Source organism: Syngnathoides biaculeatus, chromosome 3, assembly GCF_019802595.1.
Source record: "Syngnathoides biaculeatus isolate LvHL_M chromosome 3, ASM1980259v1, whole genome shotgun sequence".
NCBI lineage: Eukaryota > Metazoa > Chordata > Actinopteri > Syngnathiformes > Syngnathidae > Syngnathoides > Syngnathoides biaculeatus.
In genome coordinates this window covers 23,259,475-23,273,809 of record NC_084642.1, presented here as the reverse complement: position 1 = coordinate 23,273,809, position 14,335 = coordinate 23,259,475, and the positions used below count along the sequence as shown (strand labels likewise).

Below are 14,335 nucleotides of genomic sequence, written 5' to 3'. Positions count from 1 at the left end.
TCTCACACATTCCACTAAAATGCTCACGCCTGGTGACATTCCTCAGAAAACTCTTTCAGTGGTCTTTGAGAGGGTTTCAGCAGCGTGTCGTCAATTAACTGCAGTGGGTGACTGGTGTTCCCTCTCCACCGTGTTCTTGCATGGCATCGATCAATCCCAGTGCTTCTAGATGTCTGCCAATCTCGCTAGCATGAAGACATTTGACCATTTCAAATGTGTTCAAATGTGAAACGTGAGCATGAAGCACTCTCTCCTGTCACTGGTGTGCCCCTGATGCCCCCCCGTGTCCCATCCCTCCTGTGTCGCCCCTCTTGTGCTTGTCACATGCGTTACTTGTTTCTCCCATACGTTCGGCATGTGGCCCCCGACAGCCCCCTTAGTGCACCTTGCTTGTTGTCATTGTCCCATTTTTACCTTTTAAGGAAGGTGATACTTACCTGATATGTCTCACCTTGTGCCCTTGTGCATCCTCCAGGTGTTCTCCTCAAATCATTGTGTCGCCCACGTATTCCCTCCTTCTATCCCAATTATTACTGCCACGTGCCTCCTTTTTTTCCATGTGCCCTCTTGTACCTTTGCTTTGTCTCCACATCCTCCATTGTGTGCCTTTTATTTCCCCCCGTATACCCCCATTGTTCCCCTTGTGGAGCACCTTTTTGTGGACCCAATGCATTCCCTATATGTTTCCCCTTTGTGTCCGGATTGTGGGCCCCATGTACCCCCACCCCCTCCCCACTCCCTTCTTGTGCACTCCATGTCCCACTCCCTACCCCCATACGTTTTCCTTCTCACCCATATCCCCCCCCCCTTTTTTTTGTCTTTCTTCTGTCCCCTGTATATGCCCCTTTTGTCCCCGACCCTATGTGGCCCTGTGTCAGTGAGTGACAACGTATCTGGACGCCGGCCCTGAGGATGTTTGCAGCAGCAGTGAGTCAAATCAGCATTTACACACGACTTCGCATCGACACATAATGGCTTGTGAAGTCCAGATGTGGACCACTGCACCTTCATGTACACAATGTGTAACAAAATAATGTACCACTACCCTATGCTCAACTACACAATGTGGGATGGCAGTTACAGTCCAGCGTTGCCAATATGACTGAAAAAAACGTTAATTCTTTTTTGGTATAATTGTAAATGTATTTTCCACACTAGTTTGAACTAGTCTGAAGATCAAGTTTTCTTTGTGTGGTGACATTTGACCCTGGAACATATGACCTCGGTTATTTCCGATATAAATGATGTCATGTCACTTTCCAAGCCGCTTATCCTCACTAGGGTTGCGGGAAAGCTGGAGCCTATCCCAGTTACCTTCGGGCGAAAGGCGGACTACACCCTGAACTGGTCGCCAGTCAGTCGCAGGGAAGGTATCGACACCATCACTGAGCGGGAATCAATCCCACGCTGCCCGCACCAAAGGCAGGCGTGTGTACCACCACACCATCAGTGACGCCCGGTATGAATCTTTATTTCATAATGTTGACACTTTGCTTTGCTCGTCTTCACAGAGGGGATGAACACTAGTGTCATGCGCTCCTCCTTTGTAACGCCAGGGGGAGACATGTCACTGCTGCTGCGTGTCGCAAAGGGTCACAAGCACAGGTCACGTGGTCAGTGCAGCAATGCACACGCGCGCGTGACCTACAGACACGCACGCGCACGCTCAGGTCTCCCCTCTCGCTTTTAACCACGCCTGCGTGGCTACGTCACGGCTGATGATGTCACAGCCTCCTCCCGGTCCTCTTCAGTAGTGGAGCCCAAAAATATCTTCAGACCCATCAGACCACCGTCAGGGATCGTTTGGGGGAGCAAACCCTGCCTGGGATGACAAGCTGGAGGAAAAGGACCTGGATTTTCTTTTTTTAAAGAGTCATTACAGTTTGTTTTTCGTCGGATAAGTTTGTCGGGTGGCTTCCGTGCACACTCTTCTTCTTTCTCTCGGGATGTCATCCGAATGAGCGTCTTTAATTTTGTTGTCACTTTATCATCTTAAGTGGCGGTGACAAGACAAATCCCAAAAGAAAGAGGACTGGGGGGTAGTTGAGCGACGGACATGGCGATGGTGGCGTGGAGGAACCCCGAGGAGGGGACGCTCTCTTCTCCGGTTTCGCACGTTGCTCTGCCCGTGCACATGAACCCACCGCCGGCCTCCCTGGAGATGCCCCCGGCAGCAGCGCCACCCAACACCACCAGCAGTACTACTAACAACAACAACAGTTCTTCGTCCTCGTCGTCCTCATCGTCGTCCTCATCGTCATCATCCGACAAGCAGGCGAGCTCGCACATCGAGTGCATCGTTTGCGGCGACAAATCGAGCGGGAAGCACTACGGCCAGTTCACCTGCGAGGGCTGCAAAAGCTTCTTCAAGCGCAGCGTGCGCCGCAACCTGAGCTATACTTGCCGGGCCAGCCGAACTTGCCCCGTCGACCAGCACCACCGCAACCAGTGCCAATACTGCCGTCTCAAGAAGTGCCTCAAAGTAGGCATGAGGAGGGAAGGTACGCGCCAGCCGCCCCCGGGTCGTGTCCGTTCTCCAGCCTCTGCGCGGATGCTTCTCTTCGCGTTTTGCGGCGCCCCCAAACATTGCAACGTCCACCTAGTTGTTCACTTTTGTCAGCACATATACAGTACTTTTCCCCAAATTCCAGATTTCCATTTCCATTTGAAATGAATCAATTAAATGCAACACATTCGTGACGTTCCCAAAATTCTGGGAACATTTTTACAACACAATTCTCAATTTAAGAGACTTCAACAGACAAGCTTCAAATTCACCCGCTCAACTCTTGATCTATTGAAGTCACTCTAATTTCAAGTATTAGATTCCATATTTTGACAATTGTATGAATTTCCCATCTTTTCAGTGCAATACACACTCCTCTTCAAAGTGAAATTCTCCATCCAACATCTTTTTTGTCGGTTTTGGGATGTCCACAACAAATGCAACGAGGGGTTAACCTCAAAGAAAAACGTTATTAGTATTCGTACGTCGTCCTATTTGTATAAGTATGGCATCGACAAAAAGGTTTTACATGAAAATTGTGATCTGTTTAAGTATCATCGCTCAAGGGTAAATTTCATTCACATTCCTGTGTATCTTTTAGCATTCCATTTAAAGCAAAAAAAAATCCATCTTTTAATCCTAACATTGCCAATTTTGGGGAAAGAATGACATTTTCTGTCTTGTACACTTAAAAGATAAATTAAAATGAAAACTGTGATACCTCGAACCATTTGTTTCTTATAGCTTCATATATTACATTTAACAACTAAATTCTAAAAAAATATATATATATAATAAAAGCAATTGGCTTTTTATGGAATTTATATTTAGGCCAAATTGTAATTGTGGCCCTGGTTAAAATTTAGTGGGGAAAAAAGTGGTCACTGTAAGGTTTGTAATATTGATATCTTGTTATAAAATTAAACATTTGATATACCAAAGTCAAAAATGTAACAAAAATGATGATGAATTTTGAGCAAAGGAATTTAAAGCAAAAAAATAGAGGACATTTAGTAACTACCTCAGTTAGATTAGACAGCACAAGGTCTAAAATCTAAGAATGCTAAAAATAGTCATAATATCTCAGCCAACCAATGAAGTGAATATAAAATATAAAGAAAAGAAAGAGCATAATCACAGTGATGAAAATAAATTAAAATTAGGAGGTTTTAAAAAATGTCAAAAGTAAAAATGAAAAATTCTAAGAATTTTCTGGATTCCAATATTAAAATTTGGAATTTCAATTCAAACCCAATAGTCGAACACTTTTGGATTTAATTTTTTTTTTTTTTACCGAAGTCAAAATTAACACAGCCAACTTTTTTTCAAAGTTGCAATTTACCATTGCCAAATCGACTCAGAAAACACATTTTATGACCAAGAGTCAAGATGGATGCCTTCTAAGATATAGCTTAGCCAATCAGAAAAAGGTTCTAAAAGTTTTGACGAATGAAAGAAATGCACATTATATGGGTTGCATTCTGCCCTCAAAATTACCACCCAAATCATATCAACAATGTTAATTGATCACATCAATCCAAACAAATCATCAAATCAGGACTAGAAAGAATGAAATTGAACCCACAATTCTGTTTTAAAAAAAAAAGAATAAAAACAAATATGACGTGCGTGTTTGTGTGTGCGTGCGTGTACTCTCAATTATCACGCAAGTGTACATGATCGTAATTGGGCCCTTGTTAACAAATTGGGATCGAATTCAGATGAAAGGGCATGAGTGGATTTGGGCGGAGCCAAAGAAGTTGGGGAGGTGGGGTAGGGCCTGTGTGTGCGCGCGGCGTGTGAGGGTGAAACCAACCGGGACGCCAAGAAGACAGCCAGTCCTAAATTTAGCACCTCTCCAAACCCCCCCGGCGTGACGGCGGAGAGGCTTGCACGCGATCCAAAACCCGTTTTAATCCTCTCCCGTCTCTCAAGATTTCAATGTGCTTTTATGGCACATTTAAAATCGATCTAGTGTTTTTTTTTTTTTTGACATTAACTATATTTATTGTATCGTATTGTTTTATGGTGCGTAGATTATAAGAATATTGTTTTTGTTTTATGGTGTATGTAAAGTGTGTTCCGTGTTATTTTATGGCATATTTAGCGTTGCCTTTATGGCATATTTACAATATATGATGTAAAGTTGCTGTGAGGCAGTTGTCGTTTTTCATGGCATTTTAAAGTATTGTACTGTGTTGTGTTATGGCACATTTAACATGTTTTTTTAACCTACTTTAGTGCTGGTTTGGTGTCTTCCAACTATTTATTGCAGTGTATTGTATAAAGTGTTGCTTTATGGCACAATAAGTGTAATGAGTTCTTTGATAGTGTAGTTATAGTTGATTTTGGGTTGTTTTATGATATTTATTTATATTTAGTGAGTAAACACTTGTTTATAGCATATTTAAAGTAGATTTAGTGCTTTTTCGTGCGGTGCCTTTGATGCATTTATTGAATAATATTGTTTTATGATACAATTATAGTTAATGTTTTTTTTATTTTTTAATATTTTATGGCATTAGCATATGAAGAGTTTGTTTTCAAAATAAGACATATCCGTTTTTTTCATTTTGAGAAAAGGGCTTGGTATTGAAGTGAAAACAATAAACTCAATTTATGTTTCTAACTATTGGATGCTAAAAAGTAACTAAACACCATACTACAAAAAAATATTGGCTTTAATATTCACCGAGTTTTTTTTTTTTTTTGATGACAAATTTCATTTTTTCTCCAAAATGAGACATATCCAAACATTCCATTCTTGGCAAAGTGAGACATATCCAAATTTCGACTTAAACCTTCAGGGGCAGCTGTATTTTTTTTAAAAAAATCAGTTGCTTTTGATAGGCAATCATGAAAACTATTTGCCTTTCAACATTTCAAGCTTTTTAAAATAATATTTAAGACCATGACCACCACATTTAGAGAGTTAGGTATCAGAAATAAGGGTCAGTCACCAGTCACAATTTTCACAATTAGCTCACTAATGTCGGATGTTGAAAAAGGAGATGAAAAAATGGGAATTTCTTTTAAAAAGGTGTTTTTCAGTTATTTAGAAACTGTTTGTTTGTTCAGTATGAGGTCTTGGAAAGGCTGAGTTTACATCATTGTAATTTTGTGTATCTGTATGCGATTCTGCAATCCAACATCTGCAGGCATTGTGTCACTCAGTTGATTTATTTTGTTTATAAGTTGATGTGAGATCATTAAGAAAGTAAACTGCTTCAAACCAGTCTACCAAGGTTAATATGGGTTGCGAGGGATACCAGCAGAAAAAAAAATAGGTAGTCGATCTCATACACACATCTCCAAAACTCACAAGTTCACTGTTTGAAATCTGACTCATTGAGTCTGCTTTCTTTTGATTTTATTTATGGCTGTAAAATCAAACTCGGCATTAGCATCTCTCTCAAACGTGGGCGCAGCCATTTTGGATGATGATGTGGAAGATACCGGAACTTCCCTCTAGACGAATTCTGATTGGATGCTGCTTGCTTCAGCAGCGCACGCTGATTGATCGAAATTATGTCGCATTTTGCTCTAAATAAGATCTCGATATGTCGCATTTTGGAATAAAACGCAATCTTCCTTGGCTGATATAGAACGATATGTCGCACTTTTAACAAAAATCAGAGTATCCCGATAACTACCATTCGGAGCTGGATAATTTTGGCGCGAGTTTCGTAAATCTGAAAAAATGCCTATGTCGCGTTTTGAAAACAAACTCTTCATATGGAAGTGGAAAGTGCAGTTCTATGGGATAATTACATATACTGTGTTATCTAATAGCCCACATTGTTTTAAGTAGATTTATTATACCGTGCTGCTTTATGACACATTTAAACGATATTTTGCATTGTTTTATGGCACCTTTAGTGCATAGTGCTGTTTTTGGCATATAGTGGCAGGAAAATGTATGTGAACCTTTTGGAATTTCATATCATCAATTAGTCATCAATGTGGTCTGATCTGGACTTCTTCACAGGATTGGGCTGCACGGTGGACGACAGTGGTTAGCATACTCTATGTGCTTTACAATTCTGAGGATCGGGGTTAAAATCCCAGCCTCGCCCGTGTGGACTTTCCATGTTTAAACCCGTGTCTACGTTGGGTTTCTCCAAGCACTCCGGTTTCCTCCCACATTCCAAACTCATGCATTGTACATTAACTGAAGACTCTCTGATTTGCCCAGAGGTGTGAATATGAGTGTGAAATGGTTGCTTATTTGTGCCCCCCGATTCGCTGGCAACCAGTTCATGCCTCTCAACCAGACTTAGCGGAGATAGGCGCCAGCACGATCCCAATGAGTGACTCGGAAAATGGATGGATGTAAAGTACTGTATTGATTTTTAAATCACGGTTTGACTCTCGCTTGGCAGCAATAACCTCAATCAAACATTTCCTCTAGGTGATATGTTGGGTCAGGTTTAATTCCGGATCATTCCTGTATGTTTACAACACTCTTGCAGGACTCCTGGAATGTCTGATTGGTGTGACTTGCTCTCTTGTGATCACCTCACAAAACCTCAGTCAGGTTGAGGTCTGGATTTTATGTATGAACTTGAATAAAGAGGGAAATGGATTACAAAAGCATCTCTAAGTCTTATTGTTTGTCAGTCCGTGGTTAGGCAAATTCTCTATAAATGGAGAAAGTTCAGCACTGTTGCTTCTCTTCCAAGAGGTTGCCCTCTTGGAAAGGGGGCGGAGTGAAAGAGCACAGTGTAGAATGCTCAATGAGGTCAAAAAGAACCCGCCAGTGTCATCTGAAGACTTACAGGAATCACTAGCACATGCCTGTTGGCAATTTTACCATACGTGGAAGGAACTTGTTCCAGTCTTAAAAAACAAAAAACACTGCTACACATTTGAATTTTCCATACGGCTACTTTAAAAGTATCACGTGGACAGTTGAAACCAAAGTTGAATTGTTCGGGTGGAACATTACCCACGACATTATCCCAATTCTGAATTATGGGCGAAGGAGAATCATGGTGAAGGACTGCTTTACTACCTCAGGGCCAGGACAGCTTGCTATCATCAATGGTAAAATAAATTTGCAGGTTTATCAGAATATTTTGCAGGAGAAATGACCAACAATTGAAGCTCAAAAGAGGATGGGTCTTGCTGCAGGAAAATGGTCCAAAATGCAGAAGAAGAAGAAAATAAGCGCCGTGGAGTGGCCCAGTAAAAGTCCTGACCTCAACCCTGAAACCACTGCGATGCTGTTACATGACATCAAGAGAGCTATTCACACCAGATATCCCAGGAATAAGAACAGGGGCAGTCCAAATTTCTCCTGAGCAGGAAAGGTTTAAATTTGTGGTTTTGCTGCCAAAAGAGTGTCAACCAGTTCATCAGTCCGCTTACTTTTTCTCCCTATCATGTGAATGTTTGGTATTTTAAATACAAATATGAAAACATGTTTTTTTAATTAGTTCAAGCATGCTGTTAATTGTGGTGATTTAGAATGATGATCAGACATTTTATGACCAATTCATGTCGACATTTGAGAAATTCACATTCCTTTTCCTCCAACTACGGTATGTGTAGATTTTGTGTCATCATTTGCATGTTTTTTGTTTATTGTACAGTGTAATGGCACATTTGCAGTCTAATTCCTTTTGTTTCATGGCACAATTGCATATACTTCATGTTACATGATGCCACATTGAGTAAATGTTTTTTTTTTTTAAAGGCACATCTTTAAACGCGATTGATGGTGTTGTTTCATGGCACATTTCAATTAGCTTCTTCTCCTTCAATTGCTCCGTCTCATTTCTTCTTCATCGTTTGATATTTTTCAGCGGTGCAGCGAGGCCGCCTCCCCCCGGCACAGTCGTTTCACGGCCAGTTCTCTCTCAGCACGGGCGAGCCCTTACAGTGCCACTCTTACCTGTCAGGTTACATCTCGCTGCTACTGCGGGCCGAGCCCTACGCGACGTCGCGCTTCGGCTCCCAGTGCCTGCAGGGGGGCGGCGCGGTGGGCATCGAGAACATCTGCGAGCTGGCGGCGCGCATGCTGTTCAGCGCCGTGGAGTGGGCCCGCAACATTCCATTCTTCCCGGACCTGCAGGTGTCCGACCAGGTCGCTCTGCTGCGGCTTACCTGGAGCGAGCTGTTCGTGCTCAACGCGGCCCAGTGCGCCATGCCGGTGCACGTGGCGCCGCTGCTGGCCGCCGCCGGCCTGCACGCAGCCCCCATGTCGGCCGAGCGCGTGGTGGCCTTCATGGACCATATTCGCGTCTTCCAGGAGCAGGTGGAGAAGCTGAAGACGTTGCACGTGGACTCGGCGGAGTACTCGTGCCTCAAGGCAGTCGTGCTGTTCACCACAGGTACGTGACATCATTGCCGAGCTTCCGCTCACAAGCCCTCCGTGTGCAGTCCCAGTTTTGGACTAGTTTTGCCGGGTTTTTGTCAGATGGGCACAGTTTTACACACACAAACATTCAGAGCTGGCAGAACAACTTGTGGAGTGTTCAAGGGGGACTTCCAGATATGAGGACAAAGAGTGGCAGGCAGTGCATTTGAGATCTGACCTTCATTGGGGTCATAAGTCACCTGATAGTTATAGACAAATGTCATCGTGTTTTACTCGTTCAACATCATTGTGTTGGTAGTCTGAGTCAGCCACCTGTTGCTGCTTGGGAAGTGCTGAATAAATACTTTTGCACGTTTATGGAAGTAAATAAGTGTCACCAGGATTTGAATTTGAAATGTAAAGTGATCACATTTTCAAGAGTTGTATTTCAGTGTAACTTTTCAATGTTAACAATTCAACTGGCTACAATTCGCAGTTTTAAAATTCACCGTCTGTGCCACCAGGCAGGGGTTACTTCAGGCCAGAACCGAACACCCACCCAATCGCAGTTACGCTCTTTTAGTCACATGACATCACATATTGAGAAAGCGTAACTGGATTGGCTGGCTGTTTGGTTCTGACCTGAAGTAACCCATGCACCCAGTTGTAGCCAGTTACATTTCTGACAGCGAATTGTAACAACTATTGAAAATGTGATCACTTTACATTACAAATTCAAATCCTGGTGGCACTTATTTACGTCCATACACGTTGAAACTAGTTCATTTGTCTTCAGATGTCTGCCACGCAAATGAATTTCTTCAAAACGTCTGATATTTGGTGGAATGGCATTGCAACAGTTTGGAGTGTTGTCCTCACAGTTCTGTGTACTCGGGTTCAAATCCCAGCCCCACCTGTGTGGAGTATGCATGTTCTCCCTGTCCCTGTGTGGCTTTTCTCCAGGCTGTTCAGTTTCCTTTCACATCACCAAAACATCCATTCATTGGAGACTCTAACTTGCCCGTGAGTGTGATTGTGGTTGTGAATGGTTTTTTGTGTCTTTTGTGCCCTTCGATGGGCCCACAACCATTTCAGGGTTTACCCGCCTCCTGCCCGACAATAGCTGGGATAGGGCTCAGCAGTCCCGTAACCATTGTGAGGATAAGCAGCTCAGAAAATGGATGGATGTCTGATATTCATCCTGGAAGGCATCCTGCAGGTCATGGGCCGGGTGGGATGTGGGAAATGAGCAAGGCAGTGTTTCTGGTGAGTGGTGCGGTGGGATGCTTTTTATTGTGCCCAAATACCTATAACTAGTGAATTGATATCTTAATATGACCTGTGATATTGTTAGTTATTAAGGGGCCCAGCCAGGTGGAGGCCACCCACTCATCAGGACCCGGGGGGGGGGGGGTTCCCGCCAGACCAAAGCACTCCGATCAGTCTCAAAGGGAAGGGCACGGACCATATAGGACCATAGTGCCCGATCCCTGATCAACCCAAACACCGCCACCACTCTTATAAGTCCCAGAAAACTTTGGCGGCCCCAACCACCAAAGGTGCCTAAAACAGAGTCAGGTGCCCCCCTGAAAAATAGTCACAGGCCACCAAAAGCGACCAATGACAGTATTTTTTTTTTATTTTATTCTTATGTACAGTGTCTGGCTTTAATTATATAGCATAGACGCCAGCTGTGAAAGACAAAACACAGTAAAAAGATAACACATGGATTATAATTTTTTAAAATGTCAATATTCTTTTGATTTTCAAGTAAGGCTCAGTGTGATGAATTCAAACATGAGCGGTGGTTTTGAACCCAAAACAAGAATTTAACAAAAAGTTGACTTCAAAGTGGGGCCATTTGTTTTTTGTTAATTTTCAGTGACATCACATCTTTCTTGGCAAAACAATCCCTGACACATCAGCGGGGGGGGGCAATGGCATACTACACCAGACAAATTTCAAATCAGTTTGTGATCAAAAGAGACAACTGATGGTTTATTTTCTGTACAATGTCCTCAGGTATTTCGAATATTACCCATGATCCCTCATTCCCTGCAACATCACAAGAAAATTTTGATTGGGGAGTGTGTGACCTAAAAATGAAATGCTTTTGTTTTGAAATAATTACTCTTAAAACCAGTACATTATTTTTATGATTATGATGTTGATGATTACTACACTGCATATATTTAAAATATATCAAATATAATGTAGAAATATGCTATGTAACCAATAAATCAATACATAAAACAAATATACTTGATGAAGTCAGATTTAGAAACAATGGACAAAAATGACAAAATTAAGAATAAAAATTATTTCAGACTTTTACATACATTTGAGAAGTCTTAATTGTTGTGATCAACATTAAGGTAAATTATACATCAAAAATATATAGGTACAATTTTTGCAGGAGGACTAGTTTTTGTATTTTGGGGTGAAAAAAATGATGGAACTCGTGGAAATGAGTGTTTTTGTTATGACTTTTATTGAGTTTAACAGAAGCCGAAAGTTAAAATATTTCTTAAAATCCTTTTCAAATGGAATTTATAGATATTACATTTTTGAAGACTATGTGCAGGCTTCAGTGATGCATCGTGACCTCGTGTGACCTCTCCCAAAACATGTCATTGTGCACAAATTTTTGCAAACGCGTCAATCTTCCAAATGCAATATGTTGGGCAGCATAAAAGAGGAAATGGAAATAATATGATGCGATAAAAACTGGAAAGTGGCGGCGGCAACATCTTATGTAAGTAGTTCAGTCAGCGCAGTAACCTCACTTGACCCGCTTGAACAAGGGCACCCTTAAAGCGACAGCCTGCGTGGGGAAAAGAAAGAACCGCGGATGAGTTCGTGTGGAACACAAATGAATTTTTTACATTGCTTCTTAAAAAAGAAAAAAAAAAAATAAATAAATAAATAATATATATATATATATATATATATATACATACATACATACATTTCATTTCCTAATCAATTCCCCCCAACAAATGCTAAATGCTGTTGTTTTGTATCATACTTGATTTATTTCAGTGTAGTTTTATAGTAAAGTACATTTATTTAATTTTGTGGTATAGTTATTTCTTCCAAGTATCGTGCTGTTTTTTTTGGCCCATATAAAGCGTTTTTGGGGAAATTTTAAGACAGATACAGTATATTTAGTGTCTGGGGTTGTTTTATGGCATATTGAGTAAATTTTGTGGATTGTGTTGTTTTAAAGCACATTGAAAGTACATGTAGTGCATGGCGTGCGTATTGTACATGGAGTTGTTTAGTGCCATGTGTAAGGTATATTTTTTGTTGTCTTATGACATTTTAAGTCTATTTCATGTACAGTCTTTTATGGCATATTTAAAGTATATTTGTTGGTGTTTTATGGAACTTAAAGTTGACCTATTGCACACTGCATGGGGCAGTTCGTGTTTTCTTTAGCATTTAGTATCATTCTATAGCATTTATATTTACTTTATAATTTTGCTTTTACTGGCATATTCATTAATATTTTTTGATTCATGCAGTTTTTCTAAGATAGGTTTTGTGTTGCTTCATATCATCATATTTAAAGTACTTTTAATCGATGCTGAATGAAGACTTGTGTTTTTCTTTTTTTTACAGCAGTGTTGATTTTGTGTCATTTCATGGCACATTCAAAGTAGAAGTAGTATTTGTTGTTGTTTTGGGATCTTTTTGCAGTCCTATTTCTTGTTTGACGGCAGCAAGTTCTTGCGTGGCTGTGTTTGAGTGCGTGTGAGTCCGCGTGTGCACGTGTCATCAAAACGGGATGCATGACAGCGTATGCGAACGCCGGCTGCTTCTGCTGCTGCCACGTTGCAGCGCCGTGGCCTACATTTGACGGCAGCCATCTTGGCCGTGGCGTGCCGAGCGAGCGGGTCAAACGAGGTCGTGCCGGATGTTTATCTCGGCGGCAGCTTGCAGATTTGTTGTTGTCATCTCGTACGTTCATGCGCTGTTGATCTAATGAAGCCACAGACTCATTACGTGATTGTGTCGTTAAGTTGGATGTCATTATATCATTTTCAAACGTCCTATTTTAATGAGTTGTGAGCAGATATATTGATTTGACATTTAAATTTATTCACCAAGACTACCTCACATTTCCATGTTCATTCATTGAATCAAAATCATCCATTCATCTGTCCATTTTCTGAATCGCTTATCCTCACAAGTGTCGTGGGAGTGCTGGAGCCTGTCCCAGCTGTCAACGGGCAGGAGGCGGGGTACACCCTGAACTGGTTGTCAGCCAATCGCAGGGAACATCAAGACAAACAGTCGGACTCACAATCACAACTAGTGGCAATTTAGAGTGTCCAATGAATCCATATTTTTGGGATGTGGGAGGAAACCGGAGTGCCTGGAGAAAACCCACGCAGGAATGGGTAGAACATGCAAATTCCACACAAGCGGGGCCGGGATTTGAACCCCAGTCCTCAGAACTGTGAGGCCAACACCCTAGAGCTGCGACACCATGCCGCTGAATGCAAATCAATCAAACCATTAAATGGAGGGTGGTGAAAGATGTTCAGAATAAATAGCTAATGTGAGGATATAAACACATATTTCTATCATTTATCAATCATAATACACCACTAATTTACTATTTAGTGAGATAGCTAAAGCTAGCCTTAGCTTGTGAAATTAGATAGATAGATAGATAGATAGATAGATAGATAGATAGATAGATAGATAGATAGATAGATAGATATAGATAGATAGATAGATAGATAGATACTCAATCTCTTAATGCTGAAGTCCATCCTTTTGTTTCTTAATTATTTTTTTCCATTGCTGCTGTTGTACCAGATTAATTTCATAAAAAAAGATCCTAGCTAATAAGAGCTGAGTGTTAGTAAAATGGTGCGAACAGGTGTGAACTCTTCAATCTGGGTGACTTTGGAGCCATGTTTACCTCGACCAATAATGGCTTAAACTCAACTTTAAATGTATTTTCCCTGAAAAGTCACCAAGAGTTTTTGCACCTAAACTTCTTGACCCACCTTGTTGGTCTTCCTTCCGTCTTCTCGCCAGATGCGTGCGGCTTGTCGGATGCGGTGCACGTGGAGGGCCTGCAGGAGAAGTCGCAGTGCGCACTTGAGGAGTACGTTCGCAGCCAGTACCCCAACCAGCCCAGCCGCTTCGGTCGCCTGCTGCTGCGTCTGCCGTCTCTGCGCTCTGTGTCGTCGGCCGTCATCGAGCAGCTGTTCTTCGTGCGCTTGGTGGGCAAGACGCCCATTGAGACCCTCATCCGTGACATGCTGCTGTCGGGCAGCAGCTTCAACTGGCCTTATGTGCCCGTCCAGTAGCGCCCCCTGTGGCGGGAGAGCGGCTGAGCTGAGGTCAAATCTTCTCCAGGACAAATTTACGCGGCCCCAGACATGCTGTGGTGGGGGGAAAAAAAATATATATATACAGTGAAGAAGTATTTAAACACCCTGCAAGTTCTCCCTCTTAGAAATCATGCAGGGGTCTGAAATTTTCATCATAGGTGCATGTCCACTGTG

General features: G+C 41.9%; 1 protein-coding gene across 3 annotated transcripts; it reads left to right on the top strand.

The window, feature by feature from the left end:
- The first annotated feature begins 2,044 nt into the window (after positions 1-2,044).
- On the top strand, positions 2,045-14,206 carry LOC133497741 (COUP transcription factor 2-like). Of its 3 annotated transcripts, XM_061813889.1 has the most exons (4): positions 2,045-2,501; positions 5,470-5,487; positions 8,314-8,841; positions 13,863-14,206. In XM_061813889.1, the coding sequence occupies exons 1-4, from the start codon at positions 2,057-2,059 to the stop codon at positions 14,135-14,137; spliced, it is 1,266 nt and encodes a 421-aa protein (XP_061669873.1). In that variant the 5' UTR covers positions 2,045-2,056; the 3' UTR covers positions 14,138-14,206. The 3 variants fall into 3 exon arrangements, with proteins under 3 accessions (XP_061669873.1, XP_061669872.1, XP_061669871.1); XM_061813888.1 differs by lacking the exon at positions 5,470-5,487; XM_061813887.1 differs by lacking the exon at positions 5,470-5,487 and having other exon boundaries at positions 2,045-2,522.
- The last annotated feature ends 129 nt before the right edge of the window (positions 14,207-14,335 follow it).